Source organism: Helianthus annuus, chromosome 10 (assembly GCF_002127325.2).
Source record: "Helianthus annuus cultivar XRQ/B chromosome 10, HanXRQr2.0-SUNRISE, whole genome shotgun sequence".
Lineage (NCBI taxonomy): Eukaryota > Viridiplantae > Streptophyta > Magnoliopsida > Asterales > Asteraceae > Helianthus > Helianthus annuus.
This window is the reverse complement of record NC_035442.2, coordinates 101,125,032-101,144,571: the sequence shown is the minus strand read 5'-3', so window position 1 is coordinate 101,144,571 and position 19,540 is coordinate 101,125,032. Positions and strand designations below refer to the sequence as shown.

Below are 19,540 nucleotides of genomic sequence, written 5' to 3'. Positions count from 1 at the left end.
CAAAACAAATGTGGGGATCGACTTCCGTTTCATGCATTGTTGGGAGATTTGTAAGTTCCATCCAAAGTGGGAGAATATCCCCAGTGGTAGCGAATCGAACACGTCTTCCAAAAGGTCAAGGGCCTCGTCCCAAGCCCAATCTGATGCACGAGATCAAGAGTTTGAGGACCTTTTGGATGATTCGCCAAGCCCAAACCGGCCTGAGTATGGAAGAGATGTCGGAAAAAGGCGTGCTAAAAAATCAAGATCTGGTACGGCATCGCCTTCAGCTGGGAGTTCAGGCTCGCGTAGGGGAATATACAGCGATCAGTTGGATGACATTTCATGCAAGTTGGATACATTCAACGTATTCCAACAACAAATAGCCGAAATTCGAAGGAGCAATGAAGCTAGAGATGCCGCTAGAGATGCTCAGAAACAAAAACGGGATGATTTGAAATTTCTATCCCAGCCCATTGATCACCTAGAGGGTGACGAGTTACAACTAGTCTTGGAGATGAGAGAAGAGATAAAAAACAATATAAACGTTAGGAATTTTTTTTTGTAATTTTCTTTATTTAAAAATATTAAAAAAATTAAATTTGTTGTTTTAAAAAATATTCAAATAGCCCAGCGGGTCAGCCTAGCGAAGCCCACCAAACCCCAAACCCCCACCCCACCATACCGAGTTGAATGTGGGTCAGCCCATGTCTGCCCTCCCAAGCCACGTGTCAACTCATGCCCCAACCCAAGCCCAACCCCCACCCCACCATACCCCACGGTCTAAGACGGGAATTTAATAGCGTCTTATTCATGAGTTTGACGTTTTGGCTAGAGAAGTCTAAAGAACTTTTTACCTTAATGAAGACCGTTCACGTAATAAAATTGATGTTATTTACGAAAACGTCACCGCACCAATCTAGTCCATAGATTGTTTTGATCTGACGATCCATAAGCGTTTTTACCATTCTCAGACTTTTTACTTTTTTCCCTAAATCCTACCCTATATATATATGCGTGTGTGTTTACGGCGTCTTGGGTTGTCAAATTTGTGGCATGATTTGAGTGAGTATGTTTTAAATTATTCCATATATAAATAAGTAACTTTTTCATGCATAAACACTTGTAACTTGTGCTTTGGGGATTTTTTAAAAAAAAACTTGATTTTTTTGTTTTAATCCAAAGGTTTTTGCCTTTTCCAATTTTAACCCTACAAAATTTGTTTTTTAACTTTAATTCAAAACTTTTTATTATTTTCAATTTAACTTCACAACTTTTGTCAATTATACTTTTCGTCTTTGGTTTAATGTTTTTACGTTTCGTTATGTATAGTTCTAAATTTTTCGAGTTAATACGACGCAACATATGAGGGTGGTTCAACTTTTTTATGTTTTGTTTCAAATTTTGCAAGTTAACATGGCGCAACGTGCATGTGTGGTTCAATGTTTTTACCTCTATTTTTTCATGTTTGACAGGTTTGTCGCAACACGCAGAACCTAGGTCGAGTCAGTGTTGGTGGTCAATCACGGTTGTGTGACATTAGTACTATTTGACACCGTTTTACGTCCCGCCGTAACGCGGGGTGTGCTTTGGGGGTTTTCCAAAGAAAAAATTGTTATGTATATGGTTGTCGTAACCTTGGCTTTAGGGGTTTAAAAAAAAATTGATTTTTTTTTTACTTTTCACCCAAAAGTATTTCATAAATTACTTTTAACCCAAAACTTTTTGTTTTTTACTTTTAACTCAAAACTTTTTATCTTTTGCAATCTACCCTCACAACTTTTTTTACTTTCAACTTTGATCCTTTATAGTTTTTATTTTCCGCAAATTTTCCGCTTTATGCTTGGTTCTAAATTTTGTGACTTAACACATCGCAACGTGCGTCTTTGGTTTAACGTTTTTACGTTTCGTTCTTAATTTTGCGAGTTAACATGACGCAACGTGCGTGTATGGGTGAACGTTTTTACATCGTCTATTTTTTCCCGTTTGACAGGTTTAACATAACGTACGGGTCCTAGGTCGACTTAGTTATAAATAAAGAATTCCCGCCGCATTGCGGCGGGTCTCAATTCTAGTTGGTTAAAAATAATCTCACGGACGATCTCTTGTGTACATTTAAACTGTACAATATCTTTTATTGTTTCAAAATACCAATTATATATTTTGCATTTTGGCAACATATAATGAGTTTTTGTATTAATTTCTTTTATTGAGACCATGTGTAGTGGGGCGTTTTTTTTTTTAAATTTCAAAAATAACGCCCAAAAACACCTCCCCCCATTACATAAGGCGTTATTTGGCAAATTTTTTGAAAAAAAAGTTAACCGGCGTTTTATTAAAAAACGCTCAACAAACAACTTGCATGACTATGACATGTCTGACTGGCCAATGGAGGCATTCCAAGTGTAAGTTTCATTTTTTTTTATACTTTTTAATGATTGGAAGTGGCATTATTTGGGCATTATTCCCACTACGCCACTTTTGCAATAACACCCCATGCTAACTGGACTACCACGTGTCGAATAATGCCCCATGGTAGGGGCATTATTTGGCTAAACCACTACACATGGTCTGATGACACGTATTCTTCAATCGGGTACCCCTTTAATATTACAGAACCACTTTAGCTGAAAGTTCACATATAACAGGATATTTTTTTATAAGCTCCTAATCTACACCTATTAAATTCACTTAAAACCTCAATGTGGTGATCGAACCCTCCTTTCTTTGGATAGAGCCATAGAGGGGGCATCACGAAAGCCCTTTGGTATACATGTGAAATAAATACAGAAAGAAATTACGAAACAAAGAAAACTTTGATCACTACATAACTTATTATTTTATGTTTATTCTGGAACATAGAAAGATTGAAACCTAACAGCTCAAAGCAAAGCTCTCAAAACACTGAAAAAGTCATGTCGGTAACCATTGGCATGAAAATGATTACTTGGAATGATCTTTGTGTATATATAAAACACCATACAAGATATGGCAGGCCCAACCCAGAACACCCAATGTCCATCCCATAACTGACCACCTCTTATCATGGCTGAACCCAAACATCTTGCAGGGTTCATCCCTGCACCAGCATACCCTTTCTTTCCTGTCAAAGTTGATGAAATGAACACTAGAATCCCCACAACGATTCCAATGATGGGGAAAACAACAAGAACACCTAATGCCTTGAATTGACGGTGGTCGTAGGCTAACCAAGCAGAAGCAAAGAGCAAGATGAACGTACATATGATCTCTAGCCCAAGGGCTTGACTTGTCTCGATCCCTGTAACCACAGGGCCGTTAGGGCCTAGTTCAATAACTGTGATGGTGCACCCAGCGAGTGAATAGGTCTGTGCAATTTTGTTGCTCACAACAGCTTGTAGCGCTAGAGTTCCTAGTATAGCGCCAATACATTGTGCGAATATGTAGATAAATGCCCGAGAAAGCGATATAAGTCCAACTAGGGCAGCTGAGAAGGATATAACCGGAGTCATGTGTCCACCTGAGATCGGGAAAACTGCTAGGAGAAGGATGGTGATGGTGATGCCAATCATGATCGACATTAGAAGGTTTGGTGTTTTGGTTTGTGTCTCAAATGATGAAATGACTATCGTATCTATCATGAACACCAGAACCGCCGACCCAAGTAACTCTCCTACGGATGCCCGCCAAACCTAAACATATCAAATAAGCATAAACACTAACACCTCTTTTTAAAACCAACATATGTTGAAGAGGGTAAGATAGCACATAATACACTATTACAAAATGGCTAATAGATAATCAAAGTAGTGGAAGAAAAATTATAATGGTATATATCACTTCAAAGCATCATGTATCTCACATTTCGTAACATGTATTTTGGTTTTAAAATTAACACCACTTTATATGTATATAGAGTTGTGAGATTAGATATAAAATAAGGTTTCTCATAATGTGTAACAATTATTAGGAAATTTGATTAAACTAACTTGGAGTTTTTTTCCAAAAGGGTGGAGATGGAAAAATTATTTACCAAAATGGGTGCTTTCAAAATTATTTACCAAAATAGGTGAAAACTAGTTAATTCTTTATTTTATAAAAAAAAATAGGTAAAACAATCATCACTTCTTTCAGCGACGTTCTATCATCCTAGAAAATTTTCATTAGGTTCATCAAGACCTTCCATTCAGTTCTTGGAATCAATTCTCATCCGGTTATTTCCGTTGTTCGATTATCTGCAAGATTCCAATTTTCTTGTTCACGATTTTGCTATTTGATTCATGTGACAATGATTCATCAGATTCTGTCGTCCGGTTATCTGCATGATTATGGTTTTTCTCCTTTATAGTTTTTGTAATTGTACCCAAGTCTTGTTCATTCCAGTTTTATGTTCTTTTTTGGTTTTGATTTTTTATTGTCCAGGTGTTCAACGGTTTTTATAATATGTTCGCATAATTGAATGGAAATTTACTAATCTTCTAGTAAATTTGAACATAACAAAACCACACGAACAATTTATAGATATTAAGATGGTTTCTGTCCTTTACATCAAAGTTGAAACACAAAAAAAAAATGTATAATCTTTTTATTTTTGCTGTACAACAAGGGAATAGACAGAATCTATCAATTTTACAATTACCCAAATTTAAACTACAAAGCATAAAAAAGAACTCAGATTGATTAGATTGTTTATTTGATTCGAGCAAATTTGAATAACGATGAAAATATGTACTTGTAGTTGTATGCACTGTCATTTGGTAATTAGATTAACGCATCATCATAATTGATTCAAAATAAGAATTTCAACGCAATATCTCAATCTAGTTGTATTAACAAGGTTAAATTAAATAAAAAGAATTATAATAACTTAGTTAAAACACAAAAAGGTAAAATAAAAGAAAAAAATATAATAGGTTAATTGAATAATAAATAAAAAAGAAAAGAATTACAAATATATTAGTTAAAATAATTAAATGTGAAAAACACCTATTTTGATAAATACTTTTTAAATCACCCATTTTGATAAATATTTTTTCTACCTCCACCCTTTTGGAAAAAAAACTCAAACTAACTTGAGGGTTTAAATTGATTTCAAGTAATTAATGCTATGAGAGGCAAAAGGTAAAATAGTGAATTTGTCCTTATGTGGACTAATTAAATACCATTTTACCTTTTTTTAGTTCAAATAACTTTTACCTAATTTTTTTTATCATTTTAATTTGAGTATAAAAGAATAATAATTTACATTGAGATAGTTGGTAAATAAGCTACAAGTTGCGTTTGGTAAACGGGCTACTAATTAAATAATTTACATATGAGTAATAACTGCTATATGTTTTTTTTTTCTGGTATTTTGTAAGAAATATAATGCAATTTGAGAATACTTTATCGTTGTACCATTAAAATTTATAATTGTGGTTACCATTATAAGTGTTATTTTACTATTACAAACAAATGTACATTATATCATTATACTTTCTTAGGGAAAAAAATTGCTTCATTTCATATTAGAGTTAGCATGAGAAGAATGAGAAGAAAGTTAAATTTTTAAAAGTTTTGTCTTTCACGTATAAACGACTATGTTATATAATAAGTAAGATTAAATTGCAAAAATCATTCCTGAGTTTTGGGCATATTTGCTAGATTCATTCAAAACGATTTTTTGTGCCTTACTGCCATTCACTTTTGGCATATTTTGTCATTTTCATTCAAACGTCTAACTGGGTCAAAAAGTAATGTTTAGTGACGGTTTATTTATTTTTGTTAAATTTCACATTTTTAATAGTCTGTACCCTGCTGCCCCCATCTTCAAAATTAAACCCGATTGTGAAGGATTTTGCAACAATCGAGTCTGCCGAAGGTATTTTGGTAGCCTCCCTTTGATATTAATTCGTCCCTACATGGTTTGCCTGAGGTCAATTTGGCAGCCAAGTTGGATGATGCGATTCTAAAACCCCCTAAGCTAGGCTTAATCACAAGTCTGAAGGTGTGGATGATGATATTCGACCCCGACCCAAACCCAATAATGGCTCATCAAAGCGACGGTTTGGCTGGACGTAACATTCTTTGACCGGAGGTTTACACTGCGCTCCAAAGTTCTATTTTCAAGAAAAGAGAAGAGATTTGGATGGAAAGAAAAGAGTTATGGTGCTCCAGAGTTTTTTTTATGGGAAGAAAGAAAGAGAGGATGAGATGGAGATGTGAGAGAATGGAAGAATTTTGTTTCTATCCAAATTGGAAAGATAAACTTTCTTTCCTCCCTATACTTTCTTTCTTCCATTTTCTCTCCTTTATTAAACTCAGGAACACAGTGTTAGAGAGGGGAAGAGCTTTGGAAAGAGAGATAAGAAGATTAGAGATAGAGGGAGTGGAGTGGACGGGGTAGGGGTGTTCATCGAATCGAATATCGAATTTTTGAATTATTCGAATCGAATTGTTCGAATAATTTTTATTTTTCCTTGAATTTGTATTCGATTCAAATTCGATTAAAACCTACCGAATTCGATTCGAATTCGTATTCGAATAAAAAACCCAATTCGTATTCGATTCGTATTCGATTAAAAATTCGAATTCGAATCGAATTCGAATAAATTCGATTTAATTCAGATTTTTTAAAAACATGTAAAAAACTTTCAAAATGAAACATAAATTTTAAAGCAGCTATAAAGCACGATATCACATTAAAAAGTTCCAAATAAAGTACCACAAGTCTAAAATCAAAATGAGAAGTCGGGAATAATCACTCCACAGTACAAGTTAATATTTTAGGGTTAGAAATCTATTGATAGATTTGTTACTTAGGTTTTAGTTATGGGTCATGTAGTGGGTTTAGAAATGGATAATTTTAATACTTTGAAAAAATTTGAAAATAATGTATAGTATTGCCTAATAAAAGTTATATATGTATTATATATAAAAATAACAAATAAAAAGGTATAATTTTTATTCGAATTTCGAATCGAATTTGAAATTATAAATTTGTATTCGATTCGTATGTGATTTACTTGATTCGAATTGAATCGAATTCGAATTCTTATAATCGAAACGAATTCTTGATAATCGAATCGAATTTAAACGAATTTCGAATTTTTCGAATTCGAAACGAATTCTGAACACTCCTAGGACGGGGGTTGGGGTTGGGATTGGGGTTAAAGGTTTATAGATTTATTGGTTTTTATTTATATGTAAAAAGAAATATAAAAAACATTAAAAACTGTGTAAAATTTCTATATTGCCCCTAAGCTAACCTTAAATTTAAACGGTCTTAGTGATTTGGATGAAAATTATAAGAAAAATATCGAAAGGGAAGTGCAGTATGACACAAAAAAGTCGTTTAGGATGAAACTGACAAATATGTCCAAAACTCCTGAACGATTTTGGCATTTTACTCTATAAGTATACCATATTGATCATATTTATTTTAAATATCAACATAGATTATTAAACATTCCATTATAACAATTTTGTATATATTTATAAAATTTTTAAGATTGAAAAATGAATTATTTATTTTTTTATTCGTGTTCTCACATTAATTTGTCTTTTGAATTGAACATTCACCAATATATATATATATATATATATAGGGGGGCGCTAGAATGAGAACCACCCCGAGTTGTAAGAACCGCGAGAACCACACCATCCGGGTCGTCGTTTACCATGATTTTTTTTACAACTAAATGTGTGTATTATAAACACATCCGTAAAAAAAAAAATTTAAACGCCGCGCCCGAGGGGGTAGTTTTTTACACCACAAGTTTGGTGTAAGAAAAAAGAAAACAAAAAAAAAATAAACACCAAACTTGTGGTGTAAAAAACTACCCCCTCGGGCGCGGAGTTTAAATTTTTTTTTTTTACGGATGTGTTTATAATACACACATTTAGTTGTAAAAAAAAAATCATGGCAAACGGCGACCCGGATGGTGTGGTTCTCGCGGTTCTTACAACTCGGGGTGGTTCTCATTCTAGCAGCCCTATATATATATAGGGGACTGCCAAAATGAGAACCACCTCGAGTTGTAAGAACCGTGAAAAATACACCGTACGGGGCGAGGTGGACCAAAATTCTTTTTCATAAACGTAGATGCGTGTATTATAAACACATTTGTAAAAAAAATTCAAAAAAAAAGATGTCGTGTGTGTAGTTTTGAGCACCACAAGTTTGTGTTTACGGGTTCCGTAAATCTTACCGGAAAATTTACGGTAATTGTAAATACAAACCTGTGGTGCTCAAAACTACACACACGACATTTTTTTTACAAATGTGTTTATAATACACGCATCTACGTTTATGAAAAAAAATTTGGTCCACCTCGCCCGGATCAAAAAGTTCTCATGGTTGTGGTTCTTATTTTAGCGCAATTCTATATATATATATATATATATATATATATATATATATATATATAGGAGAAGTTCCGTTAGAAACCACCCTTTATTGGGAGAACCGCGAGAACAAATGTGAGCACAACAAAAAATGCATAAAAAATAGCTAAAAAAAACACACATTTTTTTTAATATTTTTTATAAAGAAAATCGTTACTTTTAGTAGCCAAAAAAATACTAAAAGTAGCAATTTTAATATTAAAAATATTAAAAAAAATGCGTGTTTTTTATTTTTATTTTTTAGGTTTTTTAGGGGTTTAGTTTTTAGCGTTTTAGCTGGGGGGGGGGGGGTTAGGTTTTTGGGGGGTTTAGTTTTTTTTTTTTTTTTTTTTTTTTTGGGGGGGGGGGAGGGGGTTTAGGGTTTTTTTAAGTTTTTTTTTTTTTTTTGGTTTAGTTTTTAGCATTTAGCTTGGGGGGGGGGGAGGGTTTAGTTTTTTTAGGTTTTTTTTTGGGGAGGGGGGGGGGTTATTTTTTAGGTACTTTTGGTTGGAGTTAATAGCCAAAATGGTCCCTGAGGTTTGCTCACTTTTGCCACTTTAGTTCAAAATCCAAAATTTTTAAATCTGGGTCCCTGAGGTTTGCAATTTGTTGCCATTTTAGTCCAGATTTCAAAAACCCCCTTTTTTTACTGTTGCAACCAGCCTATTTTGTCCTTTTACACAGGAGTATTCTGGGTTCTTGATCTGAGTTTGTTATAATAACTCATAAAAATGACCAAAATACCCCTGCACAAAAGGACAAAATAAGCTGGTTGCAACTGTAAAAAAGGGAGTTTTTGAAATTTGGACTAAAATGGCAACAAATTGTAAACCTCAGGGACCCAGATTTAAAAATTTTGGATTTTGGACTAAAAGGGCAAAAGTGAGCAAACCTCAGGGACCATTTTGGCTATTCACTCCTTTTGGTTGTGTTCACATTGGTTCTCGCAATAAAGGTGGTTCTCGCATGAATATATATATATATATATATATAGGGGAAGGTTCTATGCATAACACTAAATATTGCGAGAACACGCAGAACAAAATGAATCACTCATTTTTTCAATCCTAAAACCTAAAAAGTAAAATGAAAATATTATGAAGGTAAGATTTATTTTTTCTCACACTGTAATTTAAAACAAAATATGAAAAATCTTCAGTTTTTAAATAACCTACACACATGTAGGTTATGTGTACGCTAAATTATCTACATGTATGTAAACTATGTGTAGGGAAAAATATGTGATTTTTTATGTATATATAATACACACATGAATGTAAGAAACATAAAATTTAAGAAATATGAATATTAAACCCCAAAATTTAGTGATTTAGAGTTCTTTTTGTTCCCGCAATAATTAGTGTTCTGTAATGATCCTTATTTTATATATATATATATATATATATATATATATATATATATATATATATATATATATAGGGTAAGGATTTAGAGAGAACGGTGAAAAGTGTGAGAACAATAAGAACAATTTTGGTGGTGATATGTGGCATTAATGTTAAATTACACTAAGAGGTAATATTGTCAAAAAACCCACTCACGTGAACTGGGTGTTCAAATAAAACGCCATAACAAAAAAAAGCTATTTTTTGAGCTATAATTTTCAACAGCTCAAAAAAACCATTTTTTTGGGCATATAGCTCAAAAAACGCCTTAAACTCCGGTTAAAACGCCACGCCAAAAAAGCTATTTTTTGAGCTATAATTTACAACAACTCAAAAAACCATTTTTTTAGTCATATAGCTCCCATTAAAACGCCATAACAAAAAAAAAAAAAAAACCAATTTTTGAGCCATATAGCTCAAAAAACGCCTAAGCTAAATGCAACGTCAAAAAAAGCTATTTTTTGAGCTATAATTTACAACAGCTCAAAAAAACCCATTTTTTTAGCTAGCTGATTATAAAACGCCGTAACAAAAAAAGAGCTATTTTTTTAGCTATAATTTACAACAACTCAAAAAGACCATTTTTTGAGCCATATAGCTCAAAAAAGGCCATAAGCTCCTAGTTAAAACGCGCCAAAAAAAAAGCTATCTTCTGAGCTATAATTTACAACAGCTCAAAAAACCATTTTTTTAGCCATATAACTAAAAACAACATTTTTTGTGTCTAACTGCCTAAATTACTATCTTTTGAGCTCAGAAAAATCATAATTTGTACTGTAAAAACGCCATAAAGCACTCAGTTGAGAAAAAAACGCCATGAAAATAACTAGTTAAAACGCCATAAAAACACCTAGTTCAGAAAAACGCCATGAAAATAACTAGTCTAAAACGTCATAAAACACTCAGTTCAGAAAAACGCCATAAAACCCAGTTAATTTTTTTTCGAAAAGTATATCAATAGTATACTCATTGGAAAAATAAAAAAATGCTGAGTTTTATGGTGTAATTTTTTTCGAAAAATAATCACGTATAAAAAAGTTATTGTCGTTTAAATATGATGAGGGAAAATGGCATGTGCACCTTTGTTTGGATCTTCCTATTTTACCCTCCCCCCCCCCCCCCCCGGAAGTTCCAAGGCTCCCATTATTTACAAAAATGCCACCGCGTCAATTTCAGCCACAAACCACTAAGATCTTGTGGCTGAGAATCGTTCTCACCGTTCTCATACTTTAACGGGTTCTCTCCTGATCTTGTTCCTATATATATATATAGAGTGTGGCTATTGTACAAGACATGCATCTTGTACAAACCATATGTGACAACATGAGCCATTGATTTCTTTAGATCAATGGCTCAAAATAAGGTGGTGGTAATTTAGTAAATTTTAAGTTCAAACAATTGAAGAAACGAATAGAGAAAGAGTATTGTGGTCTTGTCTCACTTAAAGAACTTCACTCTTTATTTTCAAACGACTATTACTTTTTCATTCATTAATATTTTTCAAAGAAAAAATACATCGTATGAAAAACATTTCATTCAGCTTATGTTGGGTTCGTAGGCTTTAGGGCAGCCAACGCTAATTAGGGTTAGCCGACCTTAGTTGTTAGGCCCACTTAATTAACTTGTTGACTAAGTAGGAAACCTTAATCTTATTATATAAATACCTATGATGCAATTGTAGTATGTGTCATTCTGAAAACAGTTGTGATCATCTAATTAAAGTGAAAAAACCCTAGTTGCAACATGTGGACGTAGGTCACCTTGACTGAACCACGTTAACGCTCGTGTTCTTTATTTTATGCAAGTGTGTGGGTGTGTGTGTTTGTTCCGCTCCCGCTCGAGCCTACTCTGATCCGATACCCTAATAAGTGGTATCAGAGCCATAGGTTCAGTTAAACACACGGTTCACACGGTTATCGCAAGAGAGGGAGAGAGCTGGACGAGAGGTCTAGATCTGCTATTGTTGCCGCCGCCGCTGACGTGTTTATGGCCCGTGCCTATTCTTTGGGTTACGGCTCGTAAGGTTTAGGGTTTTGCGCCGTCAGGTCCCTGTTGCAGTTCTAGTGGTTTTAGGGTGTTTGGCGATTATCGTTTCTTTTCTTGAACCCTAGTTATTCATTAATTTACGCCCAGGTTTGTAGGAGAAGTCGCTGGTTTGGGTACTTCGGGTTTCTGGCTTATTGAAGGTTGCTCGAGTTTTTGTTGCTTGGTTCCTTGTGTTTTTTTTCTGGTTTTCTCATTTGATATGGCGACGGGAAGTTCTGAATTGAGAAGTTCAACGGTACTGATTTTGCATGGTGGAGAATGCAAATAGAAGCGTTGCTTGGTGAATGCGATTTGGATGTGGCAGTGGAAGAAAAAACTACTGGAATGGATAAAGCTACCGAAGCAATTTGGAACTCAAAGGACAAAAAGGCAAGAGGTAAAATTACGTTGGCTTTGACGAGGAGCGTTGCATTTAATTTCATGAAAGAAACAACTGCTCGGGGTATGTTAATAGCTCTGTCAAATATGTATGAGAAGCCGTATGCCGGTAATAGGGTGTTCTTAATGAAGGAACTGTTTAATATGAGAATGAACGAGGGCAGTTCAGTTGCTGATCACATTAACGAAGTCAATTCATTTTTGTCAAGGTTAGCAACTGTCTGCATGAAGTTGGATGATGACACTTAGGCTGTGGTTTTGTTATCTTCCTTACCCAATAGTTGGTCAAGATTTGTTACAACGGTCACTGAAACTGCTGGAGCTGGAAATTTGAAGTTTGATCAGACCCGAGATAGTGTTTTTGGTGAAGACGTTCGCCAGAGGAACTCTAGTGGAGGATCTACTTTTGGTATGTTCAGTGTTAGTAGGGGAATAGGTAATAACAGAAGCAGTGGGAGTCGTGGGAAGAGCTTGTCTAAAGCTGGGAAGAATGTGAGGTACTGGAACTGTAGTGAAAAGGGGCATGTTAAAAACGAGTATCCTGATCCTAAGAAAGAGGATAGTAAATAACATGTAAACAGTGTTGTGTCAGATGAATTTAACGATGACGTACTGGTTTGCTGTGAAGAGTCTACAGACTCTTGGGCTATGGATTCTGGTTCTTCGTTTCGCGCCATGCACAGCGGGAAGACGATGGTGAATCTGAAAAAAGGAGACTTTGGAAAGGTAGATTAGCTATCAGTCGTGTTCTTTATGTTACGGGTATTGGAGATGTCAATCTGAAGACTCCATTGGGCACTACATGGAACTTGCAGAATGTCAGGGTAATTCCAGGTTTAACGAAGAAACTTATTTCTGTTAGTCAACTGGATAAACAAGGACTAGATGTTAAGTTTAGTGGTGGGAAGTGGAAGGTGATTGACGGAAATCTTGTTGTTGCCTATGGGAGGAGACGTATCGTTGTATCTAGTTGAGATACCTGCTGAGGGAGTAGCCGTCCCTGTACAACATAAAGTCTGGTTCACTGAATCTAGTAAGCAGAAGAGAGTTTAATTTGCAAACTTGAATACTAGTGCTTTGGGGATGTCAGTTGAATGTGGTCGGGGGGTCTAAGTTTAAGCCAGTCTGGAGATTTGGTGATAGTGGGAGCATGGGTCGTGTTCCAGGTACAATCACAAAGAACCGTTGGGTTTTGAAGACGAAGGTTCCAACTGAAGAAAAAAGCTCTCCTGGAAATAGTTTGCAAAATGTGGAGAATGGTATTAATTCTCGGTGTATCTCTGGAGCTGGTGGATCGTGCTAGCCGGTTGAGATTGAGAATGGGTCTGATAAGACTATTGGGTTGGAGCTTATGGGAGCTTCAACTGGTCTTTCAGTTACTTGATGAGAGGCGTGGTTGCAACTAGGTGGCTTGGAGGTGACTAAAGTCTTAGCTTGTTCTTGGAACTGGAGGCTTGGAAGACTTGAACGTAAAGATTACTGAAGTTACTTGTGATGGGTTTCTTGGATGCACTTTGTGGACTATGCAAAGCCTCCAAGTGGGAGATTGTTGGGTTCGTAGGCTTTAGGGTAGTCGACCCTAATTAGGGTTAGCCGGCCCTAATTGTTAGGCCCACTTAATTAACTTGTTGACTAAGTAGGAAACCCTAATCTTGTTCTATAAATACCTATGATGTAATTGTAGTCTGTGTCATTCTGAAAACAGTTGTGAGCATCTAATAAAAGTGAAACCCTAGTTGCAACCCCTGGACGTAGGTCACCTTGACCGAACCACTTAAACTCTCGTGTTCTTTATTTTCTGCAAGTGTGTGTGTGTGTGTGTTCCGCTTCCGCTCGAGCCTACTCTGATCTGATACCCTAACAGCTTATTGTTATCGTTTTATTTAAAAAAATTTACAGGATTTTAAATACCCATTACGTGATTATGTGATTTTGAATACAGGATTTTGAATACCCATTACTTGATTACATGATTTCATTATAGTATTTTATGTGAAACCCTACTAAGTGATTACGTACTTACGTAGCAATAGTTAAGTATGTATTATTACGTGATTAAGTGATTTGAATATCTATTTTGTGATTACGTGATTTCATTATTGCTTTTATGTGAAACCATACTAAGTGATTAAGTAATTAGGTAAAAAAAAAACATGTGATACATAATACTTCATATGAAATACCTAATATTTCAGGTCTAATCACGTACTAAGGATAAATTATATACAAAACATTAGCCAAAGCAACCTATAATAATAACATAATGTCTTATGTTAGAGATTTAATTACGTAATAAAACATAAACAATCAAATTTTTATTATTGAATGTGTAATCACGTAATAAGTATAACTGTAATAACACTAGTTATAACAAATCATTTAGAATGTGTAATAACGTAATTGATTTATATTGAATGTATAATCACATAATAGTTTATGTTGAATGTGTAATCACTTAATGGGTATTCAAAATCACGTAATCATATGCTGGGTATTCAAAATCACATAATCACGTAAAGGACTAATGAGTATTCAAAATCCTGTAAAAATTTGTTAAGAAAACTATACCAATAGGTTGCTCAAATTAAAGAGAATGAAATACTTGTTAATATGGTATATTTTTTTTAAAGAAATATATAAACGTATGAAAAAGTTATAGCTAATTGAAAATCAAAGGAATAATTGTTCAAAGTAAAAAACTACTTAATAACCCTTCCTGTCAATGACACTTGTCCATCTAGTATACCTTCGTATTACACACGTAAAATAAAAAAAATATTGTAAATCATACTTCTAGATAATCCTGATCACATAGTTAAAAAATGTAATATTAGTATAATCTAATTATTGTGTTTTTCCAATTAGTATTAATATAAGGATGGTTTACTAAAAAAGATCTAATTATTATCTTTTTTCATTTTACGATAATAATTAATAAAATACATTGTATTTATCTATAAAACTAATTAAATAGTGCATCCTAATATGGTTATTAACATATTTAAATTAAATTTATTATATCTATAAAATGTAAGCCTAAATTGTAAGGTTAAAGGAGAAAATGACACGTGACAATAATTGTAATCTTATATTAAAAGTTAAATAACATTTGATGTTTAGTAAAATTTAAACTAGAGTGACATGTGACATTTAGGGCACTTTTTTATTAGTAGATTTGTTATTTTATCATCTTTATCTATAATTAATATTTTAAATCCTTTGCTTTTAGAAATATATATCGTTAATCTTAATGAGATGTTATATTATCAAATAATATAAATATAATAATGCATAAATATTAAATCGGAGATATTAATAATAATAAAAAATAATAATAGTTTTGTTATAGATAATAATAAACTAACGATTAAAAGACTTTTGATTTTAAAGAATATTCGTATTAAATACAGACATATTAAAAAAATATAGTGACCCTTTATCGTATGTCATAGAGGTGAAGATAAACCTGTTTAATATGTAAAATCAGTATATTCAAGAGATAAAATAATTCTTATATCTTTATCTATATATCATATAATATAATTTAGTAACTCAATTATCATGGTATATCAATTTCTTTTGAGTGAGTGAGATGATAGATAAATATAATTATTTATTAAGGTGGACAATTAGGTATTATTTATTATGATTGATGTTATATGATAAATTGCCACATGGCATTTTGACAAAACCCTTTATTATGAGATAATGCCATGTGGCATTAAGATGACTTCTTTATTAGTATTAGATTAGATACATGATTAGCATCCATATGTGAGTGTATTGATAGTTATTTTACAAGTGGACCAAGGATTTGTACCATTACACTAAGACTATGGAGTGGGAGGATTTGGGTTGGATACATTGTTTTTGACACGTGGTGAGGATGAGATCTACAAAGTAATACTTAAAAACTAGGGGTGTGGTGTGGCGCGGCTTAACTTGGCGTGGCCAGCCATATGGATTTTTTTTTTGTTTCGGCAACCACTACCCTCAATGGCTAGATCGAACCAGCCAACCAAAGGCAGCCATGTTATCCAGTCCCCTGCCCTACGTCAGGCTCAATCCCCATACCAAAGGGGCAAAGTCATACCCAACGCGTTAAACCCAAACCGCCACCCCAACCTATGACCCACATCCCTACAGTCTAAATGAGACGGTGATAATTAATTTCACATTGTTTAGTGTGATTTTGAACTTTTATGTTGCTATACCCTAAATGAGGCGATGATAATAATTTCACCTTGTTTCGTGTGATTTGAACTTCTATGTTGCTATATAAATGACATTTTTGAAAAACGATGCACTGAGTATAATTAAATATCACTGTACATGTAACTCTGTGTAATAATTGTACGCAATTTAACGTCTAATATATAGGATTCAGAAATTTTTACAAGTTACGACAATTTACACAGCTCAATCTTTTTTTCCTGAGTTTTGCCCTCAAATTTTTACACTTTTATATTAAAATATTACAAAAACGACTATAAAAAATATTCAAGGTATTACAATATTACAAAGACGATCATAAAAAAAATATTCGAGGTGGTGTTTTCAGCCCCTTATAACTGCTATAAAAAGCTGATGTGATAATATCAACTTTTTGTAGCATTTACGGCTGTTGTAAATAAAAAACTAGGTGTTTTTTTATTTTTTAAAAAAATTGATTTTTTAAAAATTTTTGGTAAATTTTCTTTTTGAAAAAACCTTTTGTAAGACGAGTTGTTTAAGTTCTCACAACTCATATCACTTTTTATTTTACCCTAACCCATATATACACGAGAGAGCTATGAAGAAAACCAACTTAAGTTAACAAAACTTATGTAACAAACTTATTTTTTCTAAAAAAATAGGGAATTTAAGTTACATATTTTTGAATGTATTGAGAAAAAAAAAACAAAACACCGAATAGATATTAAAAAAAAGGTTGAATATTTATATGTTACATTTTTTTAGCGTATGTAACATGTAACACAAAATTTAAAAAAAATTAAAAACTATTTGACGCTTTTTTGTTCAAAACGTTCGAAAAAATGTGGCTTACATTCTCTAATTTTTTTAGGAAAAAAGTTTATTACATAAAGTTTTTACAAAATATTCCAAATTTTTTTTTCAACTCAAGTGGGTGTTTTTTCCCTCACACTCACACACACACACACACACACACACTCTTTCTCTCTCTAAAATAACAATCATTACAGAACACTAATTATTACAAGAAAACAAAAACAATTCTAAATCACTAAATTTTAGGATTTAAGATTCATAATTTTTAAATAATAAGATTTTTACATTCATATGTGTATTATATATATGTACATAAAAAACTATATATCTTTACCTACACGCAATCTACTTACATGTAGATAATTTAACATACACATAACCTACATGTATGTAGGTTATATAAAAACTGAAAATTTTCTATTTTTTTTGTTTTGAATTTTAATGTGAAATAATAAATCTTACATTTGTAACGTTTTCATTTACTTCTTAGATTTTTAGGATTGAAAAAAATGAGTGATTCATTTTGTTTTGCGTGTTCTCGCAATATTTAGTGTTCTGCATAGAATATTCACACACACACACACACACACACACACACACACACACACACACATATATATACACGAGTTGTGAGAACTTAGAGAACTCGGTCTTACGAAAGGTTTTTTCAAAAAAATTTTTTTACCAAAAATTCTAAAAAAAATTCAACTTATCAGAAAAAAAATACTAGTTTTCTTTTTATTTACGAAAGCTGTAAATGTTGTAAAAAGTGATGTCATGCTTATGTTATCAGTTTTTTACAACAGCTGTAAGGGGCCAAAAACACCAATTCGTTTTTTTTTTGTTTTACTTTTTTACGATAGTCTTTTATAACATTTTAATCTATGCGTGTGAAAAAATGAGGGCAAAACTCTCACAGGAAGGCCGAGTTCTCTATGTTTTTACAACTCGGAAGGATTTTCCCTTGATCTTGATCCTATATATATATACACACACGCATTGCCGCATAGTTTAGATAAATAAATTTTAACACATATAATTGTGCATAACTCTATGCATATGTTTGTGTATAGCGTAAACAACGCGTAACAATATAAGAAATTGTGGGAGTTGAACCTAAGACCTCTCCTTCCTAAACCTATATGTTTAAAGACTTTGTTTTTACCAATAGACTATATAGTTATGTTGTGTATCTATGGGCTTCGTACATTTCATACGCAGAAAACAACTTTTTATATGTGAACATTCGTCTCAAAACCAATAATATATAAAAACGTAATAATACATCTGTACGTAATGCATAAAAGATAATACGTAGTGGGATTGTGAAACTCACACCCAGCTTAAACAAGTTTTGTATCATATTTATAGCAACTGATACATATGTATTATTAGGTATACTCATTGTTTTCAAAATATTATTGGTTCTAAGACGAAAACTCTTTCTAGATATTCTGTAGAATTCATAATACGAAAGTTAGTCGACTTTCGTTATTATACCATGTCAAAATTGTAAGATAGAAACACAAATCGGGAATTCATACTGACATTCAAGGAATACAGATCCTCTAAGCCCAACCTCTCTCCAAAAGTAAGAGAAACTTCCTTCTCTCCATGATCAACTTCCCATTGTTCTAACCTGCAAATACATGTAAGGAAATCACAACATTGCCCTTAAGAGTTGATAATATATATGTTACAATCTAAATGGTACTTGCATGGCATCGGTGGATGAGAAGAGTTGGTCCCTCTTCTCACAAGCAAGGCCTTCTTCCTCAGCAACTCCTGCCTTGGCTAAAATATTTGTCGCCATCACTTACTTTACTACTAGATGTTACAAACTAAAGGGGTTTATATATACAAACCGACCAAATATCCACCGTTGGATTATTGGTGTATATTAACTATCATTGAATATCATAAGAATATTAATGTAATATTCGAAATTCAATCAACTAAAATAATAACCAATTAGATAACAAACAAAAATGACAAGAGAATAATATATTTTTTTTGGGTAAAGACAAGAGAATAATATAATACAACGATTAAACACGCTTTCAAGATAAATGAATAAAATATATAATAACAGTATAAAAAAATAAGAGTTAAATGTCATTTTTGTGTCTATGATTTGTATCATTTTGCCAGTTTAGTCCAAAGATTTTATTTTTCACCTGCGGGTCCAAAAGGTTTCACCATTGGCATTTTAGTCCACTAAGTTAACTTAATCCGTTTTTTCGGTTAACGAGAAGCCAATTCGGTCATTTTATATGGCCGAATTGCCCTTCTACTTAACATAATTACATATAAAATGACCGAATTGATATTCTCGTTAACAGAAAAAATGGATGAAATTAAACCAGTGGACTAAAATGGCA

General features: G+C 33.1%; 1 protein-coding gene across 1 annotated transcript; it reads right to left on the bottom strand.

Annotated features, from left to right (window-relative positions):
* Positions 1 to 2,836: 2,836 nt before the first annotated feature.
* On the bottom strand, positions 2,837 to 18,972 carry LOC110885224 (aquaporin). Its single transcript, XM_035978251.1, has 3 exons — positions 18,918 to 18,972; positions 18,708 to 18,832; positions 2,837 to 3,650 (listed from the first exon to the last, which is right to left on the bottom strand). The coding sequence occupies exons 1-3, from the start codon at positions 18,970 to 18,972 to the stop codon at positions 2,862 to 2,864; spliced, it is 969 nt and encodes a 322-aa protein (XP_035834144.1). The 3' UTR covers positions 2,837 to 2,861.
* Between the last annotated feature and the right edge of the window lie 568 nt (positions 18,973 to 19,540).